This window comes from Pan troglodytes, chromosome 13 (genome assembly GCF_028858775.2).
Source record: "Pan troglodytes isolate AG18354 chromosome 13, NHGRI_mPanTro3-v2.0_pri, whole genome shotgun sequence".
Taxonomy (NCBI): domain Eukaryota; kingdom Metazoa; phylum Chordata; class Mammalia; order Primates; family Hominidae; genus Pan; species Pan troglodytes.
In genome coordinates, this window is record NC_072411.2 from 31,732,281 (window position 1) to 31,754,906 (window position 22,626).

Here is a 22,626-nt window from a genome sequence, read left to right on the forward strand (position 1 = left end):
TTTAAGTCTCTGCTTGGGCATGTTTTCTAGAAAAGCCATCCCTGACATGCTTTATTTTAATTCTTTTTAAACCCTAATGCCTAGCATGTATTTAGCAGGACTCAATAAGAAATTTCTGAGTAAAATGTGAGTAAGATGATGCGCAAGACTGTCCTCTGCAGTCTTGGAGCAGATGGGACAGACATGTGGAGGAATAATGTACAGTTCAGGTGGTGAAGATGCAGTAGAAAAATCAGTGAAGTACTAAGCCTCAAGGAAGGAGGTACCTGTTTATCTGGGGAAAGACATGCAGAATCAAGGAAGACGTTCTCATAGCATTGTTTTAAAAGATAAAAATAAGGACAAGTGTGGTGGCTCACACCTCTAATCCCAGCATTTTGGGAGGCTGGAGCAGGCAGATCACAAGGTCAAAAGATCAGGACCATCATGGCCAATGGTGAAACCCCATCTCTACTAAAAACATGAAAATTAGCTGGGCATGATGGTACATGCCTGTAATCCCAGCTTCTCCGGAGACTGAGACAGAAGAATCGCTTGAACCAGGGAGTGTCAGAGGTTGCAGTGAGCTGAGATTGCACCACTGCACTCCAGCCTGGTGACAGAGCAAGACCCTGGCTCAAAAAAAAAAAAAAAAAAAAAAAGAAAAAAGAAAAATGACAATAAATATGTCAGAATAGTGGAGGGAAACATTTTAGATATTGGGAAGACATTGTACACTAATAACGGTGTCAGTAGTAATTTTTGAAATCATTTGTAAGGTACTATTGTTGCAGAAAACAGGAGGCAGGAGAGACCAAGTGGGTGAAACAGGAGGATTTCATTTAGGTTCGCACCAGCGCAGCGGATTTGCATCCGAAAGCTGAGCCCTGAACAAAGACAGGGCTTGGCTTATGTAGGCAAGCTTACAGAAGCAGAACAAAGGCAGTTAATCACATAGTGACAGTTTTGCAACCTCAGCATAGCTTATGACCTTGCAGCTGCATTGAAGGACAACAGGAACTTGCAAATAATATACATTTGTAAAAACAGCTCTGAGTGAATGCTGAGGGGAAGGGGAGACAGTAAAGGATTTTGTTTTCTTAACCTTGCTCTGGGATGTCTGGAGCCCATACCTGTGGGCTCTGGCTTCTCAGGCAGGGTCACAACGACCTTTCCTGGGCCCTGCTTGTTACTATCCTTAGAGTCAGAGGAGCTAAGTGCAGGAAAACTTGTTTCTCTTTAAAACTATATTTCCTTTTCTTTACATTTACTGCTTCACTATTAGGAAGTGGAGAACAACATACTGTGTTACCTTATATGCTTCTACTGTATTTTAAAGTTGTGTTTCTGGTGGTTTTGTTCATTTATGTTGGGTGGATGAATTTGTGAGTGAATGACATCAGGTGTCTCCCCAAGTGATTTGTTGAAGTTTGGGAGAATTATTTCCTAAGTAACTATTTCATGAAAAACTAAACACTCAATTTATGAAATAAAATGTTGTCTTAAATCGATTTTTATAAAGGCAATAGTTTTTAACTGTTCTAAGTGGTTCATTTTAACTGAATATATGGATTTCTCAACAGAACAAGACTTAAAGCTGACATCAGAGGAAGAGTCACAAAGGTTCAAAGGCAGTGAAAATAGCCAGCCAGAGGCATGGAAAATTTTAAATTAAAATTTTTGATTTAATGTTGTTTTCTTTGCTTTAATAATATTAGATAGTCCAAATGAAATTACCTTTCAGACTAGGTTTTGAGAATCAATAGATTTTTTAAAGAATTTTTAAATAGATTGTTAAAATTTATTTTAATAAATTCAGTAATCTCATTAACAGAAGAATGGATTCTAATTTAACATTTGATATTTAACTTAAAAAACATAACCACTATAAAATTTAAAATACTCTTATAATATTTTTATTTAAAATACTCTCATCTGCCTTTTTGATTAGCTTATAGCTAATCTTTCCTTTTGGAATAGAGGCAAAAACAAATTTCAGAACATTGTTCTTTTATTTTTACAGCACCCGAACATGATGAAGAAGGTACATCAATTATTGGATTATGTTATTAAGCAATAGAATTATGAACAATGTAACTCTGATGGTCCCTGAGCTGGATTCATGGTTAAGGAGTAATCATGGCCAGTGATTGAAAATCTGCAGTTTTATATTGTCAGTCACTGATACCAAGGTTAAAAATATATTCTGCCTTGTGGTCTCTCGTTGACCTCAGCGTTTCTGTTCAGGGAGGGAACCAGGTCATAAAAGCAACACAGCTGCCTATTACAAGAATCATATCTTGCAGAATGGAACCTTTGGTGTTAGTGCACAAACACAATAACATTCTAATTTATTTCAGTTGCAGAAAATTAGTACATATTATTAAAAAATCTTTATCCACTGTAATTAGTACACATTAGAATATATTAGAACTGGACTTAAGCAGATAATCTGGATACATAACACTATCATATGACAGTATATAATCTCAATTAAAATTTGAGAATTTGCATCTCTTTCTGTTTGGTGTTGATTTCATCTCCTAATAATTTAAATGGTGCCTACAATCCAGTTAGGAATGTTTTAGAAAAGCACTTCAGTGCACTGTAGGGGCTCACTAGTTAGGGTTTCATGAGGTAAACTCTTTTCAAGTGAGGAAGGTTTTGGAACACTACAAATCATCTGCTGACTCATTTTTGGTAGATTTAACACATAACAAATTAAGTTTAGTCCAAACAAATGGTGACCAAGTTAAGTTTGCTGGTTCACGTTTTTTTTCTTCCTTGGGCTAAGGTGAATTATTTTTCACATGTTAGTCAGAAGCCAGTAATGTGGCAGTAGCTAAACATAGATTAAAAAGTTAATTCTTAATTTTAATTATTATTTATTTAACAGTTATATTTTAATTTTATTTTCTAATTTTTCATCGTCCATACTTGATTAGTTAAGAATAAAATTTTTTTAAAACATGCACTCCAAAAGAGGAGACATCACAGAAACACAACAAGCAAATTAACCTTCTGTTTTTGCCTCTGCAGAAAATGTCTCAAGAACCAGAAATAAATAAGGATGGTGATAGAGAGGTATACCTTCATATTCAAATGTTTCTGTTGAATTAGATTTTTACATTATGTTGTTTAACAAAATGTAGTAAGTGTAGGCATACATGATCCTATCATGTAAGTAGCATAAATCATCAGTGAAAAAGTTAATATTTAACTCAGAAAGAATTCTGTACATTGAGTTTTCAAGAGATACAAACCCTAGAGATATTCTTTGATTATTATGGAACAATCCTGAATGGTGCTATAAAATGCTAGGTAATGCCACTTTAGGAGCTTTGGACCAATCATTTTATCTTTCTTGGTTTTAGTCTGATTATCAATAGATAATGTGCCTAAAGTAGATAGCTTCTTATTCTGTGTATCTTCCAGCTAGAAAATTGTATGGCTATTCAATGTGAAATTTGGGGAGCATCTCATTTTCTGGAATTCCATGCTTGCACGTCAGCAGTTTCACTCTGCTTCTTGTGTTGTGGCAAACTTTGGCTCCCATTTTCAGTGAGCACCATCATGTTTTTGATATCCCAGCAACCAAATGAAAAAAGAATGCTCAAAGGCAGTGGGGGAGAAGAATATCTTAGCGCAGAAAAGGGCAAACTTCCTTTCTATTCCTGAAGCCGCACAGTGTGTCATCCTCTAAATCTGACTGTTTAATGTAAAATCTAGGTGGTAAAGATGGAAGAGGACACATTTTGCATCTTTGTCTTTTTATTTGTGTGTTCCCATGAGTAAAATGGGGTAAATACATACATAAGATTCTGAAGAGTGATTGAGAATAAAAGCACAAAACGAAGGAGGGCCCTTTTTGAATTTTGGAAAATTCCGTTTCATTCATTGAAACAGAAATGAAGCAAACTTTACAAAAATTTCTGTGATATATTAATGAGATGATAATTACATCTTAAAGTTATATGGTAATATTTCTATATATAGGATCAAATTTGTGTGAAATATTTTTAATGACTAAAATAATGACAAACTGAGTCAATTGATAGAATCAATTAAAAAGGTTCTTTTTATTCAATAAAGTGATAACTATCCTTAATATCCCACTCAAGGTTGAAGAAGAAATGAAGAAGCATGAAAGTAATAATGTGGGATTACTAGAAAACCTGACTAATGGTGTCACTGCTGGCAATGGTGATGATGGATTAATTCCTCAAAGGAATAGCAGAACACCTGAAAATCAGCAATTTCCTGACAACGAAAGTGAAGAGTATCACAGGTAAGCCTATGGCAACATTGAACAGGAGATAACTATGTGCTGTCAAACTAATCCTAATTTGGGCTAATATTCATGATGAACAAATTTTATAGTTTTACTAGGATATTCAGCCTTGCCTGTTAATCAGAAAAATGAAAATCAGCGAACAATGAGTTACCATTTTTCTAGTCATTAATTTATTTGAAAAATAACCAGTATTGGCAAAGGTGAGGGAAAAGGCATTTTCTTTTCTTTTTAGTGAACTTTTCTTTTAGTTTCAGGGTACATGTGCAGGGTTATTATATAGGTAAAGTGTATCATGGAGATTTGGACTGCAGATTATTTCATCAGCCACATAATAAGCAAAACACCAAAAGTTAGTTTTTTGGTCGTCTCCCTCCTGTGACGCTCCACCTTCAAGTAGACCCTGGTGCCTGTTAGTCTCCTCTTTGTGTCCATGAGTTCTCATTATTTAGTAAGAACATGTGGCATTTGGTTTTCTGTTCCTGCATTAGTTTGCTTAGGATAATGGCCTCCAGCTCCATCTGTGTTGCTGCAAAAGAAATGGTTTCATTGTAAAAGACATTTCATACACTGCTGGTAAATACATTTTGAACATTAATTTAGTAGCATATTCACAAACACATGTATAACAATAAGGATATATAATATATGTAAAGGATATTTGTGTAGATTTGTTACATATATACTTATGTATAAGGACATTTATTACAGCATTATTATATCAAAAAGATGGATCCTTATCAATAGGAAATTATCATTATCAAAAGTAAATCATTACCAATAGGAAATAGCTCAATTTTCATACCCAGAAATTAATGTAGTATGCAACCATTTTTTACAAGTGAGGTTAGATCTAGAGTATACTGATTATTTCACAACTAAAGTGTATTTAAAGCATTAGTGATGACATCTTAAGAGTTCTTGTTAAAATTCTTGTAATATTTCCTGTGTTGCAAATGGAAGCTACATGCTACATTGACGCTGTACCTTGTTAGCAACAAGATTGCTAGTTATTAAATTTTTATTGTCAGTGACTGAGTGCTGAAATATTGGACCCTCAATCTGAATATTGCCAAGGGATTGTACATGGGGATCTGTATTTAATATAAACATTGCAGTATATTGGGTAAAACTTTTATTAAAATATATCAAAGGATCTTTCATCTGCTAAACCAGGAGTTGGCCAGCTTTTTCTGCAAAGAGCCAGTTAGTAAATATTTTAGGCTTTGTGGACTATATAAATTAATTTATTTTTGAGACAGGGTCTCACTCTGTTTCCCAGGCTGGAGTGCAGTTGTGTGATCATGGCTCACTGCAGTCTTGACTTTCTGAGCTCTAGTGATCCTCCCACCTCAGCCTCTCTACTAGTTGGGACCACAGGTGTGCAACATCACACCCAGCTAATTGACACTATGGACTGTAAAGTGAATAAGCATGGCTGTGTTCCAAAATACTTGACTTACAAAAACAGGCAGTGGGCTGGATTTGGCCCCAGGTGCTAATTTGCTGACCCTTGTGCTAAAAGGAAGGTGCTGCAAGTGAAGTGACTCTTATTTGTAAAAGTGCCCTGCATGTGTGAAATTATCCTTCCTTTGAGAAAAGGATATATTTCAGTATTCACCTCACCCTATTTTTCCACAGTGACTTCATATAATTTTAAAAATTTCGTTTATAAAATAAGATTATTGTCTGCATTTCTCCCACTTTATTCCTGTTAATAGAACCCAGTATTTTGCTGTGATCAATTTCTTTGTATATTTGATGAGTATCAGTTGTCCTAGAATTGGCTGATTTTATCAAGCAAGAAATACTGTCCTTGAAACTTTTAGTATTTCTTGGTCGTTATGCATAAGCATGAATAAAATGATAATCAGCTTATGTGTAATCTAGAAATGTTCAAGGCGACTTTTAGTTCTATAGTTTTAAGAATTTAATACCTCAGTCTGGCATTTTTAATGCCACATGTGTATAATTTTTATAACCTTTAAAATATATAATTGTTATATAAAATTTGAAAACTACACCTGTTATATAAAACTTGAAACTATTTGTCTATTACTTTTCCATGACTGTGGAAGAAAATTACAACATTCTCAGTCATGACTCCTAAGCATGATGTCCTTAAAAGAACTGTCCACACTCACGAACTCAAATTTTCTTTTCATTCACTCTTAATCTCACACCGGCGTCTTCAATTTCAGCAGTCCTCCAACATTGTTTTTCCTCAAGATTATCACAATTTTTTTCTGTAAATTATGCATTTTTTGTTACACCTCATTTTATTTAATCTGTCAGCAATATTTGAGCCAGTGGAGGGCGTCTCCTCCCTAATGGCGTCTTCAGTTGGCTTTCAGGACCTCACTCCCTCAAGCTTTTCCTCCTGCATTTCTAGGCCATTCATCGTGGTCTGTTTTGCTTGCTCCTCCTCATCTTTCTCCTTTTGGACATTGTTGTTTCCCAGGGCTCAGTCCTCAATCTTCTTTCTCCTGACTTTTTCTTTTTCTTTTTTTGAGACGGAGTTTGACTCTGTCCCCCAGGCTGGAGTTCAGTGGTGTGATCTCAGCTCACTACAACTTCTGCCTCTTGGGTTTAAGTGATTCTCCTGCCTCAGCCTCCTGAGTAGCTGGCATTACAGCTGTGTGCCACCATGCCTGGCTAATTTTTGTATTTTTAGTAGAGACAGCATTTCCCCATGTTGGCCAGCCTGGTCTCAAACTCCTGACCTCAGGTGATCTGTCTGCCTTGGCCTCACAAAGTGTTGGGATTACAGGTGTGAGCCACTGCACCCGGCCCCTTGTGACTTTTTCTATTGTGTATATGCTAGTGATTTTCAAATGTATGTCTCCAGCTCAGATCTCTCTCCTCAATTCCAGATTTCTATATCAGCCTGCCTACTTGACGTCTCTATTTGGTTAGTTATTGGGTATCACACACTTGTCAGATCCAAAATTGGGCTACTGATGTCCTTCCTGAAATCTACACCTCATGTAGTCTTTCCTACTTTGGTTAAGGGCAACTCTTCCAATTGCTCTGCCAAAAATGTCAGTGTCATTCTTGACTCATCTGTCCCTCTGACACCTCATATCTAATCTTTCAGTAAATCTTGTCAGGTCTACCTGAAGAATATGTCCAGAAGCCAGTCATATCTTGTACATCTGAGCCACTGTCATCTGCAGTCTAGATGAGTGTCATAGACTGGGAATTGATCGTCCTGGCTTTTAAAAACTTCCCTTTTCATCAATTCTTAACTCAGTGGATGTATTTAAAACATAAGTCAAATTGTGTCATTCCTCTGCCCCAGCACTTGTGATTGCCTCCTTTTCACTCTGAGTATGGGTCAAAGTTCCTCCTGATTATCTCCCTTGCTCTGCTTCAGCCACACTGAATTCTTGCCATCCCATATCTACCCCTAGTGCTTAAAGACTCCAGACACACCTCTGTGCTTGGCAGTTCCCTGTGTCTGGGAGGCTTTTTCCCCAGATATCCTCCTAGCTTACTCTTTCCATTCCTTCAGTTCTTTATTTAAAACCGCCTTTCTAAGAAGAAGAAAAGGGTAAAAAGAAACACGTTAAGGAACATCCACTTTCTGAGGAAGAACCGTGTACTACCCAGATGCATCATGCTTAAGATGCAATTGGGAGCATACAAGGAATGCTCTCTAAGGTAATCAAGGCAAGGTTCAATGAAACAAAGTGTTTATCATCTCTGACTTCAAACCTATTTGTATCTTGACATCAACACTGTTAACCTTATGTCATCGTTTCTTAGAGTCTTTGATATACAAATAAAAGGTTTTTTGTATTAGAAAAAAAAAACCCTTTCTCAGCAGGGACTCTTCTGGCCATCTCAACTTTCCCACCACCCTCCCCATCAAACACATAAACATTTCATTTTCCTGCTTTAGTTTTTCTCCTCTAACATACCATATATTTTGCCTTATCTGTCTGTTGTTATTGTGTGTTTTTCTCACTGTCATGTATAGGGTTTTTATTTTTCACTACCATATCTTCATTGCTTAGAAAAAGGCTTAGCATATTGGATGTAGCTACCTAATAAATACTTATTAAATAAGTGAATGGAGTTTATCCTGTGTATATTGTTTGATTGATTCTCACTTTAAAAATGTTTGACGTGGGTCGGGCATGGTGGCTCACACCTGTAATCACAGCACTTTGGGAGGCCGAGGCAGGCGGATCACGAGGTCAGGAGATGGAGACCAGTGAAACCCCGTCTCTACTAAAAATACAAAAAAATTAACGGGGTGTGGCAGCATGCGCCTGTAGTCCCAGCTGCTATGGAGGCTGAGGCAGGAGAATGGCATGAACCCGGGAGGCGGAGCTTGCAGTGAGCCGAGATCATGCCACTGCACTCCATCCAGCCTGGGTGACAGAGCAAGACTCCGTCTCAAAAAAAAAAAAAAAAAGTTTGACATGGTTCTTTCTAACAGTTTTGCCTGGTAATTGTCTGCATTTTAAAAATCGTTTTGGCTATAATAAGCTACATTCTTTATATTAATTTTTTTATTTAGGGAGAAAAGCCCAATATTGTGGTTATTCACTATTTATTCTTTAATAGTAATCATAATTGCAATTACGGTAAACTGAGTCAGAGGACTTGCAAACTTTACTATTTTATTTTATTTTATTTTATTTTAATTTTTTGAGATGGAGTCTCGCTGTATCGCCCAGGCTGGAGTGCAATGGCGCGATCTCAGTTCATTGCAACGTGGGTTCATGCATTTCTCCTGCCTCAGCCTCCCAAGGAGCTGGCCCTTGCATAAGGCGGCCACACAAATTTTTGAAGCATTCTATATTTTGCGCAGTCACTGGAAGGTCATTTGACTGTTTGCTGAGTAGCTTTAAGGAAATGGTGTGAATCAAAGCAGAATGGGTGCCACAAAAACATTGAAATTGTGATTTGTGCAATAAAAATAGTCATGTAAGGTGGGCTGTGAGATGACACCGGAGCCAAATAACGTGTGGGGTGTTGTGTACAAAATATATTGTTAGTATGTATGTTAAAAATTAGAGAATGCCAACTTACAACTTCTTCGTGGAACCTAAAAAAAAATAAAAGTAGGGTTTTCGTCTCCCATGTCAGCTGGAGATGAACATGTATATAAAGCATCATCGTAACAAACATCTGGCTGAGAGTTTCAGTCTGTAGAGAAGGATCGTTGGTCCAAGTCAGGTCTTAACATCCGTTGGTTTTTCTGCCCTTGGGGTGATTGATCAACTCCGTAATAGTGGACAATCACATTATCTACTTTAATGAGATATTTATGAAAAAATTTAGTTACAAACTATGACATAGTTGAGATGCCCTGAATTATAAGCCATAAAGAGTAGGACAACTAAGAAGCAAAACTAGGACTTAATAACATTTCCTGAAAACTACAACATTTGCATATTAGAACCTATGAACAAAATTCGCACTGGGTTTTATTTGGGATTCCAAGATAATTTCAGTCATAAAGTTTAGGAATAAATTATTCCATTGTTTTACTATTTCTTTGAGCATTTAAAAAAATGTTATCTTGTTAAATCATTATAACAACCTAGTAAAATAAGGCAGCATAGTCCTCACTTTGTAGAAGAAGACATTAAGCCTAAGAGAAGCAGCTTGTTCAAGAGCAAATAGCTGTTCATTATGGAGCTAGGACTTATTTAGAGTTGGGACACTTTCTATTATGTCAGGCTAATGCAAGTTAATTTACTGGGTCACAGTGCCCTCGATTTATGAGTATTTCATCTTACTTTTTTTTCTTCTTTAATTAGAAGCTTCATGAGAAGTTTGTAGAACGTACGCATAAGTGGATGGGATAATACTGTTAAGTTCTGATATTCTGATATTGTTTGAAATGCTCTAAGAATTTTACATTTGGTAAGTTTCCAGATCAGTATTTTAAAACAGTAATTTTATTTGTTATATTTTTATACATAGAATTTGTGAATTACTTTCTGACTACAAAGAAAAACAGATGCCAAAATACTCTTCCGAAAACAGCAACCCAGGTAAGACTTGTGATAGTGAATTACTTTAGGTCAGTTGTCCACAATCTTTTTGGCACCAGGGACCGGTTTTGTGGAAGACAATCTTTCCATGGGCTGGGGGAAGGTGGGGATGGTTTCAGGATTGTTCAGTCACATTACACTTATTGTGCTACTTTATGTTATTATTACATTGTAATATATAATAAAATAATTATACAACTTACCATAATGTAGAATCAGTGGAAGCTCTGAGCTTATTTTTCTGCAACTAGATGGTCCCTTCTGGGGGCAAAGTGAGACAGTGACAGATCATCAGGCATTAGATTCTCATAGGAAGCACACAACCTAGATCCCTCAGATGGGCAGTTCACAACAGGGTTCATGCTCCAATGAGTATCTAATGCTATCACTGATCTGACTGGAGGCAGAGTAGAGGCTGTAATATGAGCCATAAGGAGTGGCTGTAAATACAGATGAAGCTTCCCTGGCTTGCCTGCTGAGCACCTACTCCTGTGTGGCGTGGTTCATAACAGACCATGGATTGGTACCAGTCTGTGGCCTGGGAGTTGTGGAGCCCTGCTCTGGGAGGTCCTACCATAGATTTAAAAAGTAAAAGTAAGGAATGTTTGTTCACAAAAGAACAGTGAAGCACAGGTCATGTTACATATGCTTGTGCCAACAAGGTCTCACTATTACTGACTTCATTCCTCCTATTTTGAAGTTGAAAGAGATGCATTTACTTTGTTGGAACAAGATGTGTTCTTCCACCGGCTGGTTAATTGTCATGATAACAGTAATTTTGTTAGAAGAAGGTGCTCTGCTACCATTTGCCAAAAGATTGTCATAATGTACAATTTGCCCAATGCAAGGGTCACAGATTATAATAAAAATATAAAAATGTTTCACAGTAACAAAAATGCTAGTATGCTACCTGGATGTGGACACCTAATACATGGTACAATCCAAACTATATGAGGATGCCTTTAATTTAGCTACCTATTTATCAAAGAGCTTCTGTAAGTTAGGTTTTATCAGTTGCAGGAGACAAAGATGGAATAGATGTAGTTTTAATCTTTAAGGTACTCACAACAGAAGTGTTTCTATTTCATTTCTGTGGTTTTTTCAACAGAATTTACAAAGAAAACATTTTTATTTATGTTTTCACTTGTCCACTTAACAAATAACTGTCAAATGTCTTTTAGATACTAAGCAGTTTTTCTAAGGCTACAGAACACAAAAACACAGACAGGAGCTTGTTATTATTATCATTGTCATTTTTATTATTTTGCTGCTTTATTCAGTGCTTACTGTGTGCTAGATGCCCACTGGAATCTTATAATTATGATTTATTATATGTGATATTGATTGTGTGCCAGACATATGTGATGAGGAGTGAAAGCTTTAGAAAGAAAGGAGGCAGGATTTAATGTAAGCATGCAGAGTGAGAAGAATTTTTCAGGGAAAGAAGCAGAAGAATGACATTTGGCAGAAGGAACATGGAGTCAGATTGTGTGTTTGCCAGAAGGAACATCTAATAAGATTGCCCGTTTGGGAGGAAGAGCAGCAAGTGCAGAAGACAAGATGCTTGAGTGAACATGGCAGGGTTTCTGAGCAGTTCACTTTTGCTATTACCAAAAGTGTGAGATACCAGAGGTTGGGAGTGAGGTGAATACTTAGCTAAGGCAAGTTTACTATAGGCTTTTTAATACTATAGAAATGAGTAGGTCTTTTCCTGTGGGCCATGGGAAATTTACCAGGTAGAATGCTTTGGACTGCAAATACTAGATGAGCAGTGGCTAAAACAGTAGGAACCAGAGTTGTTTTTTTGTTCATTGATATCCTAGGGATCCCACTTGTCCTTCTTTCAGCTGTGCTGTTGGCAGTGTTTTATTCACGTCTCCTTTTGTGGTTGGCTAATCTGCAGCAGCTCCAAACATCTTGTTCTCACAACACAACATCGCAAGGGCTGCTTTTCTTCACGTGTGTCTTTTAAACAGGGAGAAAACCTAGAAGCATGCAAGGGGCTTCCTGTAACATTTCATTGGCTGGGTCACGCCACATGCTCATTCCCAAACCAGGCACTGGGAAGGTAAATACCTGATTAGCTTAGAATAAACATTTCTTTCTGAGGCTGAGGAGGGGGATTGGGATATTAAATATCCCAATAGACTTATGTTTTTTCTGCCAGAAAGAATGAGGAATGGCTATTGATAGGGAGCCAACAATGTGTGCTGGAAGGGCTCATTGGAGAAATTTGAGCAGGGGAGCCACAAAGTTAAATTTGAGTATTAAGGCATTCTGGTTATGGTGTAAAATGGGTTAGCGAGCTTTTTCTTTAAAGGACCAGGTGGGAAATATTTTAGACTATGTGGTCTCTGTCATATCTACTTAACCCTGCTGTTGTCTGCTGTTATAGTGTGAAAGCCACCATGATTATATGTAAGCAAACAGGCATGACTGAGCTCCTATAAAACTTTATTTACAAAACCATAATGCAGATTGGATTTGGCCTGTGGCCTATAGTTTCCTGGGATTGATGGGAGATAATCATGCAAAGAAACCAGGAGACAAAGGAAGCTTTTGCAGTAGTCAGCTATAGTTTCCATGTCACACATCCTTGGAGTAGCATCAATGTATTATAAGGTTTTCACCCATCCATGGTGAAATAAATAACGTTAGAAATCTCAGTTACTCATTTTACTATGTTGGCCTTCGTTATGCCTTTTTCACTTGTTTTGCTTAATTTTTTTTCCTGTAAGAAATAACATTAATAGTTGGCAGTTTTCTTTTAAATAGAAGTCATTTTGTAAATGTTTATGTTCCCAGTGGCAGTGGGAATATAAAACAGAGGCAGAGGAGAGGTATCGTCAATATGATTTAGTGATAATTAAATGAGAAAGGCTTGGGGGACAGAGAGAAATCTCAGATGATGTACAGGTTTCCAGATTGTACACTAGTATTTAACCTAGACATGAGGAAGGAGTAGGAAATTTTCTGGTGAATACAGAAGAGCAAAGAGCAGTAGGTCAGCAGGAATGCGTAATGTTTTTCTATGCATGTTTAATGGAATATTCGTGTAGGGTATTTTGAGTAGGTAATTGGATAATCAGCATTTATAACTCACATCCTACTAGTTTGACTCTCAGTAATAAGACTTGTCAAAGATCCAAGAATCTGAAAGTCAGTAATAAATGTCCATGTGCATCATCTCCGTGACAGAAAGTCAGCATCCACAGAACACAGAATTGGGACAGATGAACTTAATAGATAAAGATGAATATCGGAGTTGTTCCTCTTAGGGAATGATACTCTCCATGACCTGTGTGAGTCACAGCTGCCAGAAAAGAAAGAGCAAGGAGCGTATGAAGGCAGCACAGCAAATTCGGTCCTAGAGTGCCCTGCTTGGCTTCATGTCATAGTTCTGACTTCTAAATAATCATTTTCTGCAAAATGTGCTTTGTGTTTTTCCCTCTTGCTGCCTGCAGCCAATCAGAATCTTTTTAGCAGGACATAATGAAAAGAAGTAAGAGAAAGAGTGTTTTTTTGTATGGGGTAGTATTTAACGTAAACTTGAGAGTGAGTACCAGGATTATACTTAGAATTTATGGACTGGATGGGAAGACTGGATAGAAATCTAAAGATTGCTGACTCAAACACAATGTGGTTTCTTTGATTTATTTTCACAGCTCTGAATTCACGACTGTTAATTGTATTCATATGCACTATAACTTTACAAAGCATCTTCCCAAACCAAATATTTACTGATTTATTATAATTTGTATGACTTTATTATAGAACTGACTTTCCAAGTGTTCATGAGAATTGTTTAGAATTTGCTACATTGTATCATCTCAGCTGTGTCCACATGAGCTATCTGTCACCTTGTCTTAATGAATAATTGTTCACTAGGAATATTGGTTTTGGCATTGAAATGATCTATATCTAAATGCAGATAGGACCCGGGACCACTTTTGAACATTAATGTCCAAGCATCTTAAAATTACACATAAGGCTTTCATAATCTGACTTCTGCCCCACTCTCCATCTTTAGCCCTTTTCCCTGTGTGCCCTGTCTCTGGCATTACCGAGCTGCTGGCAATGCCCCGCTCACTCATCCTTCTATTGTCGGCAAATACTTTCACTCTTTCAGGCCTCGCTCCCGCTCTTGCTGCTGCGTGGCATGCTGTCACCCTTTCCTGCCCTCTACCACTTTTAATCTGGCTAATCTCAATATTTAAGTCTCTGCTTGGGCATGTTTTCTAGAAAAGCCATCTCTGACATGCTTTATTTTAATTCTTTTTAAACCCTAATGCCTAGCATGTATTTAGCAGGACTCAATAAAATATTTCTGAGTAAAACAAAGACTGTTTTTACAAAGATGATGTGCAAGATTCTCCCCTGCAGTCTTGGAGCAGAGGGGACAGACATGTGGAGGAATAATGTACAGTTTAGGTGGTAAAGATGCAGTAGAAAAATCAGTAAAGTACTAAGGCAGCCTCAAGGAAGGAGGTACCTGTTTATTTGGGGAAAGACATGCAGAATCAAGGAAGACTTCATATAGCATTGTTTCAAAAGATGAAAATAAGGCCAGGTGTGGTGGCTCACACTTGTAATCCCAGCACTTTCAGAGGGAATCACGAGGTCAGGAGATCGAGACCATCCTGTCCAATGGTGAAACCCCATCTCTACTAAAAATACAAAAATCAGCTGGGTGTGGTGGTGCTTGCCTGTAATCACAGTTACTCAGGAGACTGAAGCAGGAGAATCCCTTGAACCAGGGTGGCGGAGGTTGCAGTGAGCTGATCACGCCACTGCATTCCAGCCTGGTGACAGAGGAAGACCCTGGCTCATAAAAAAGAAAAAAGAAAAAAAGAAAAAAAATTTGTCAGAATAGTGGAGGGAAACATTTTAGATATTAGGAAGATGTTGTACACTAATAAAGGTGTCAGCAGTGATTTTGGAAATCATTTATAAGGTACTATTAGGAAGTGGAGAACAGTACACTGTGTCACCTTATATGTTTCTACTGTATTTTAAAGCCGTGTTTCTGGTGGTTTTGTTCATGGATGTTGGGTGGATGAATTTGTGAGGGAATTTTTGACATGTTTGTTTGTCTTCAATCTGGTGACATCTGGTATCTCCCCAAGTGGGTTTTTGAAGTTTTTGAGAATTATTTCTTAAATGACAATTTCACAAAAGATGAAACACTCAATTTATGAAATAAAATGAAATGTCTCAAATCTGTTTTTAAAAGGCAATAGTTTTTAACTGTTCTAAGTGGTTGATTTTAACTGAATATATGGATTTTTCAACAGAAGAAGACTTAAAGCTGACATCAGAGGAAGAGTCACAAAGGCTTAAAGGCAGTGAAAATGGCCAGCCAGAGGCATGGAAACTTTTAAATTTAAACTTATTGTTTAATGTTGTGTTTTTTTTGCCTTAATAATATTAGATAGTCCAAATGAAATTACCTTTCAGACTAGGCTTTGAGAATCAGTAGATTTTTTTTAAGAATCTTTTGGCCAGGCAAGGTGGCTCACACCTGTAATCCCAGCACTTTGAGAGGCTGAGGCAGGTGGATCACGAGGTCTGGAGATCGAGACCATCCTGGCTAACATGGTGAAACCCCGTCTCTAGTAAAAATACAAAAACTTAGCTGGGCGTGGTGGCGGGTGCCTGTAGTCCCAGCTACTCGGGAGGCTGAGGCAGGAGAATGACATGAACCCAGGAGAGGGAGCTTGCAGTGAGCCGACATCCACCACTACACTCCAGCCTGGGTGACAGAGCGAGACTCCATCTGAAAAATATATATATATATATTTTAATAGATTCTTAAAATTTATTGTAATAAAATCAGCAACCTTATTAACAGAAGAATCAATAGATTCTAATTTAATATTTGATATTTAACTTCAACATAACCCACTATACAATTTAAAATACTCTTATTTTAAAATATTCTTATCTGCCTTCTTGATTAGCTTATAGCTTATCTCTCCTTTTGGAATAGAGGCAAAAACAAATTTCAGAACTTTGTTTGTTCTTTTATTTTTACAACACCCTAACATGATAAAGAAAGTAACATCAATGATTGAATCATATTATTAAGCAATAGGAATTATGAACAATGTAACACTGATTCCCTGAGCTGGATTCATGGTTAAAGAGTAATCATGGCCTGTGATTGAAAATCCACAGTTTTATATTGTCAGTCACTGATACCAAGGTTAAGGACATATCCTGCCTTGTGGTCTCTCGTTGACCTCAGTGTTTCTGTTCAGGGAGGGAACCAGGTCATAAAAGCAACCCAACTGCCTATTACAAGAACCATATCTTGCAGAATGGGACCTTTGGTGTTAGTGCACAAACACAATAACATTCTAATTTATTTCAGTTGCAGAAAATCAGTACAGATTAAAAAATTTTATCTGCTATCATTAGTACACATTAGAATATATTAGAACTGGACTTAAGCAGATAATCTGGATACATAACACTATCATATGACAGTATATAATTTCAATTAAAATGTGAGAATTTGCATTTCTTTCTGTTTGGTGTTGATTTCGGCTCCTAATAGTTTAAAGGGTGCCTACAATCCAGTTAGGAATCTTTTAAAAAAGCACTTCAGTGCACTGTAGGTGCTCACTAGTTAGGGTTTCATGAGGTAAACTCTTTTCAAGTGAGGAAGATTTTGGAACACTACAAATCATCTGCTGATTCATTTTTGGTAGATTTAACACATAACAAATTAAATTTAGTCCAAACAAATAGTGAGAAAGTTAAGTTTGCTGGTTCATGTTTTTCTTCTCCCTTTGTCTAAGGTGAATTATTTTTCACATGTTAGAAGCCAGTGATGTGGCAGTAGCTAAACATAGATTAAAAAGTTAATTCTTAATTTTAATTATTATTTATTTATTTTAACAGTTTAATTTTAATTACTTTCTAATTTTTATTGTCCATACTTGATTACTTAAGAATAAAATTATTTTAAAAACATGCACTCCAAAAGAGGAAATGTCACAGAAATACAACAAGCAAATTAACCTTCTGTTTTTACATCTGCAGAAAAGATCTCAAGAACCAGAAATAAATAAGGATGGTGATAGAGAGGTATACCTTTATATTCAAATGTTTGTGTTGAATTAGATTTTTACATTATGTTGTTTAACAAAGTGTAGTAAATGTAGGCATACATGATCCTATCATGTAAGTTGCATAAATCATCAGTGAAAAATTTAATAGTTAACTCAGAATTCTGTACATTGAATTTTAAAGAGGTGCAAACCCTAGAGCTATTATTTCATTATTATGGAATAATCCCGAATGGTGCCATAAAATGCTAGGTAATGCCACTTTAGGAGCTTTAGAGCAATTATTTTATCTTTCTTGGTTTTAGTCTGATTATCAATAGATAATGTGCCTAAAGTAGATAATTTCTTATTCTCTGTATTTTCCAGCTAGAAAATTTTATGGCTATCAAAGAAGAAATGAAGAAGCACGGAAGTACTCATGTCGGATTCCCAGAAAACCTGACTAATGGTGCCACTGCTGGCAATGGTGATGATGGATTAATTCCTCCAAGGAAGAGCAGAACACCTGAAAGCCAGCAATTTCCTGACACTGAGAATGAAGAGTATCACAGGTAAGCCTATGGCAACATTGAACAGGAGGTAACTTTGTGCTGTCAAACTAATCCTAATTTGGGCTAATATTCATGATGAACAAATTTTATACTTTTATTAGGATATTCAGCCTTGCCTGTTAATCAGAAAAATGAAAATCAGCAAACAATCAGTTACCGTTTTTTTCCAGTCATTAATTTATTTGAAAAATAACCAGTATTGGCAAATGTGAGGGAAAAGGCATTTTCTTCTCTTTTCAGTGAAGTTTTCTTTTAGCTTCGGGGTACATGTGCAGGTTTATTATATAGGTAAACTGTATCATGGAGGTTTGGGGTACAGATTATTTCACCAGCCACATAATAAACAAAATACTCGAAAGGTAGTTTTTTGGTCGTCTCCCTCCTGCCACGCTCCACCCTCAAGTAGGCCCCAGTGTCTGTTATTCTCCTCTTTGTGTCCATGAGTTCTCATGTTTAGTTCCCACTAATGAGTAAGAATATGTGGCATTTGATTTTCTGTTCCTGCATTAGTTTGCTTAGGATAATGGCCTCCAGCTCCATCCGTGTTGCTGCAGGAGAAATGGTTTCATTGAAAAAGACATTTCATATACTGTTGGTAAATACATTTTGAACATTAATTGAGTAGCATATTCACACACATATATAACAGAGTAAGCATATGTAATACATGTAAAGGATATTTGTGTAGATATGTTATATGTATACTTATGTATAAGGACATTTATTATAGTATTATTATGTAAAAAATTTGGAGCTAGTCTAATTCCTTATCAATAGGAAATAGCTCAATTTCCATATCCCCAAAATAATGTATTATGCAACCATTTTTAAAAAATGAGGTTAGATGTAGGGTATACTGATTATTTCACAATTAAAATGTATTTAAAGCATTTAGTTTGATGACACATCTTAAGAGTTCTTGTTAAAATTCTTGTAATATCTGCTGTGTTGCAAATGGAAGCTACATGCTACACTGACACTGTACCTTGTTAGCAACAAGATTGCTAGTTACTAAATTTTTGTTGTCAGTGCCTGAGTGCTGAAATATTGGACCCTCAATCTGAATATTGCCAAGGGATTGTACATGGGGATCTATATTTAATATAAACATTTCAGTATATTGGGTAAAACTTTTATTAAAATACATCAAAGAATCTTTGATCTACTAAACCAGGAGTTGGCCAGCTTTTTCTGCAAAGAGCTAGTTAGTAAATATTTTAGGCTTTGTGGACTACATATATTTATTTTCTTGAGACAGGGTCTCACTCTGTTTCCCAGGCTGGAGTGCAGTTGTGTGATCATGGCTCACTGCAGCCTCGACTTTCTGGGCTCTAGTGATCCTCCCACCTCAGCCTCTCTACTAGCTGAGACCACAGCTGTGCAACATCACAACCAGCGAACTGACACTATGGACTGTAAAGTGAATAAGCATGGCTGTGTTCCAAGATACTTGACTTACAAAAATGGGCAGTGGGCTGGATTTGGCCCACAGGTGCTTATTTGCTGACCCTTGTGCTAAAAGGAAGGTGCTGCTAATGCAGTGACTTTTATTTGTAAAAGTGCCCTGCATGTGTGACATTATCCTCCCTTTGAGAAAAGGATATATTTCAGTATTCACCTCACCATATTTTTCCAGTGACTGCATATGATCTTGAAAACTACATTTATAAAATAAGATTATTGTCTGCATTTCTCCCACTTTATTCCTGTTAACAGAACTCAGTATTTTACTGTGATCAATTACTTTGTATATTTGATCAGTGTCAACTGTCCTAGAACTGGCTGATTTTCATCAAGCAAGAAATATTCTCCTTGAGAGTTTTAGTATTTCTTGGTTTTTATGTATAAGCACGAACAAAATGATAATCAGCTTATGTAATCTAGAAATGTTCAAAGGGCCTTTAAAACCTTGGTCTGACATTTCTAAATGCCATATGTGTATAATTTTTATAACTTTTAGAATATATAATTGTTACATAAAATTTGAAAACTCCACCTGGTATGTAAAATTTGGAAGCTACTATTTCTTGTCTATCACTTTTCCATGACTGTGGATGAAAATTACATCATTCTCAGTCATGAGTGTTAAGGGTGTTGTCCTTAAAGAACTGTCTACACTCATGAACTCAAATTTTCTTTCCATTCACTCTTGATCTCAATGCCGGTAAGTCTTCAATTTCAGCACTCCTCCAGAGTTGTTTTTCCTCAAGATTATCACTAATTTTTTTCTGTACTAAATCTAGGCATTTTTCTTACACTTCATTTCATCTGTCAGCAATATTTGAGCCAAAGGAGGGCATCTCCTCCCTAATGGCGTCTTCACTTGGCTTTCAGGACCTCACTCCCTCAGGCTTTTCCTCCTGCCTTTCTAGTCCGTTTATCATGGTCTGTTTTGCTTGCTGCTCCTCATCTTTCTCCTTTTGGACATTGTTGTTTCTCATGGCTCAGTCCTCAATCTTCTTTCTCATAGTTTTTTTTTTTTTTTTTTTTTTAAGACTGAGTCTCGCTTTGTCCCCCAGGCTGGAGTTCAGTGGCATGATCTTGGCTCATTGCAACCTCTGCCTCATGAGTTCCAGCACTTCTCTTGCCTCAGCCTCCTGAGTAGCTGGGATTACAGGTGTGCGACACCATGCCTGGCTAATTTTTGTATTTTTAGTAGAGACAGGTTTCCCCATGTTGGCCAGGCTGGTCTGAAACTCCTGACATCAGGTGATCTGCCCACCTTGGCCTCATGACATGTTGGGATTACAGGTGTGAGCCACCGTGCCTGGCCCCTCGTGACTTTTTCTACTGTGTATATGCTAGTAATTTCCAAATGTATGTCTCCAACTTAGATCTCTTTCCTTAATTCCAGATCTCTATATCATCCCACCTACTTGACATCTCTATTTGATTAGCTGTTGGGTATCACACACTTGTCAGATCCAAAATTGGGCTACTGATGTCCTTCCTGAAATCTACACCTCATGTAGTCTTTCCTATTTTGGTTAACAGCAACTCTTCCAGTTGCTCTGCCAAAAACCTCAGTGTCATTCTTGACTGATCTTTCTCTCTGTCCTGACACTTCACATCTAATCTCTCAGTAAATCTTGTCAGGTCTATCTGAAGAATATATCCAGAGGCCAGTCTATCTTGTACATCTGAGCCACCGTCATCTGCAGTTTAGATGAGTGTCATAGACTGGGAATTGATAGTCCTGGTTTTTAAAAACTTCCCCTTTCATCAATTCTTATCTCAGTGGATGTATTTAAAACATAAGTCAAACATTGTCATTCCTCTGCCCCAGCCCTTCTGATTGCCTCCCATTTCACTCTGAGTATGTGCCAGAGTTCCTCCTAATAACTGAAAGGCAGTAAACCATCTGGCATGTTACCTCTCCTGCTGAAACTTCTGTTTCTTATCTCTATTGCTGTGTTTCAGCCACACTGAACTTGTTGCTATTCCTTACCTATCCCTAGTGCTTAAAGACTCCAGGCACACCTTTGCACTTAGCAGTTCCCTGTGTCTGGAATGCTTTTTCCCCAGATATTCTTCTAGCTTACTGTTTCCATTACTTCAGCTCTTTACTTAAAATCCCCTTTCTAAGAAGAAGAAAAAGGGTAAAAAGAAACCCATTAAGGAATAACCACTTCCTGAGGAAGAACCATGTACCAGCACAATTCCTAGTCCAGAGAAAATGAAGAAAATGAAAAAAAAAGAGAGATAATGAGGACTAACAGAAAGGAATTAGGATTGTATCATCAGGACGCGTCAGGCTTGAGATTCAATTGGGAACATACCAGGGATGCTTTCTAACGTAATTGAGGGAAGGTTCAATGAAACAAAGTGATTTATCATCTCTAACTTCAAAGCTATTTGTGTCTTGACATCAACTCTGTTAACATCATCATTTTTTAGAGTCTTTGATGTACAAATAAAAGTTTCTTTGTATTGAAGAAAAATCCTCTTTCTCAGCAGGGACTTTTCTGGCCATCCCAACTTTCCCACCACCCTTCCCATCAAACACATAAAGATTTCATTTTCCTGCTTTAGTTTTTCTCCTCTAACGTACTGTGTATTTTGCCGTATCTGTCTGTTGTTACTGTGTGTTTATCTCACTCTCATGAATAGGGTTTTTATTGTTCATTACCATAGCCTCACTTCCTAGAAAAAGGCCTAGCCTATCAGACGTAGCTACCTAATAAATAGGTATTAAATGAATGAATGGAGTTTATCCCGGGTATATTGTTTGATTGATTCTCACTGAAAAAATGTTTGACAAGGTTCATTTTAACAATTTTGCCTGGTAATTATATGTATTTTAAAAATTCTTTCGGCTTTTTATAATAAGCTACCTTCTTTATATTAATATTTTTTCACTTAGGGAGAAAAGCCCAATATTGTGGTTATTCACTATTCTTTTACTGGTAATCATGATAATTGCGATTATGGTAAAATGAGTTAGAGAAATTACAAACTTTACTGGTATTTTATTTATTTAGAGACAGAGTCTCGCTCTGTCACCCAGGCTGCAGTGCAGTGGTGTGACCTTGGCTCACTGCAACCTCTGCCTCCTGGGTTCAGGCGATTCTCCTGCCTCAGCCCTCTGAGGAGCTGGGATTACAGGTGCGTGCCATGACACCCGGCTAATTTTTGTATTTTTAGTAGAGACGGGGTTTCATCCTGTTTGTCAGGCTGGTCTTGAGCTCCTGACCTCAGGCAGTCCACCCACCTCATCC

The 22,626-nt window shown here is 37.1% G+C and overlaps 1 protein-coding gene across 4 annotated transcripts in view; it reads left to right on the top strand.

The window, feature by feature from the left end:
* LOC107971418 (POTE ankyrin domain family member I) overlaps nucleotides 1–22,626 on the top strand; it is a 47,019-nt gene that overhangs the window by 17,513 nt on the left and 6,880 nt on the right. For 2 of the 4 annotated variants that reach the window (XM_054679745.2, XM_063791071.1), the window contains 8 exons: nucleotides 1,563–1,633; nucleotides 2,003–2,023; nucleotides 3,019–3,063; nucleotides 4,101–4,267; nucleotides 10,214–10,284; nucleotides 15,579–15,649; nucleotides 17,332–17,376; nucleotides 17,724–17,908. In XM_054679745.2, coding sequence (XP_054535720.1) covers nucleotides 1,563–1,633; nucleotides 2,003–2,023; nucleotides 3,019–3,063; nucleotides 4,101–4,267; nucleotides 10,214–10,284; nucleotides 15,579–15,649; nucleotides 17,332–17,376; nucleotides 17,724–17,908 — 676 coding nt within the window. The remainder of the gene's footprint in view (nucleotides 1–1,562; nucleotides 1,634–2,002; nucleotides 2,024–3,018; nucleotides 3,064–4,100; nucleotides 4,268–10,213; nucleotides 10,285–15,578; nucleotides 15,650–17,331; nucleotides 17,377–17,723; nucleotides 17,909–22,626) is intronic. The other 2 variants (XM_054679746.2, XM_063791072.1) reach the window with 1 other exon arrangement.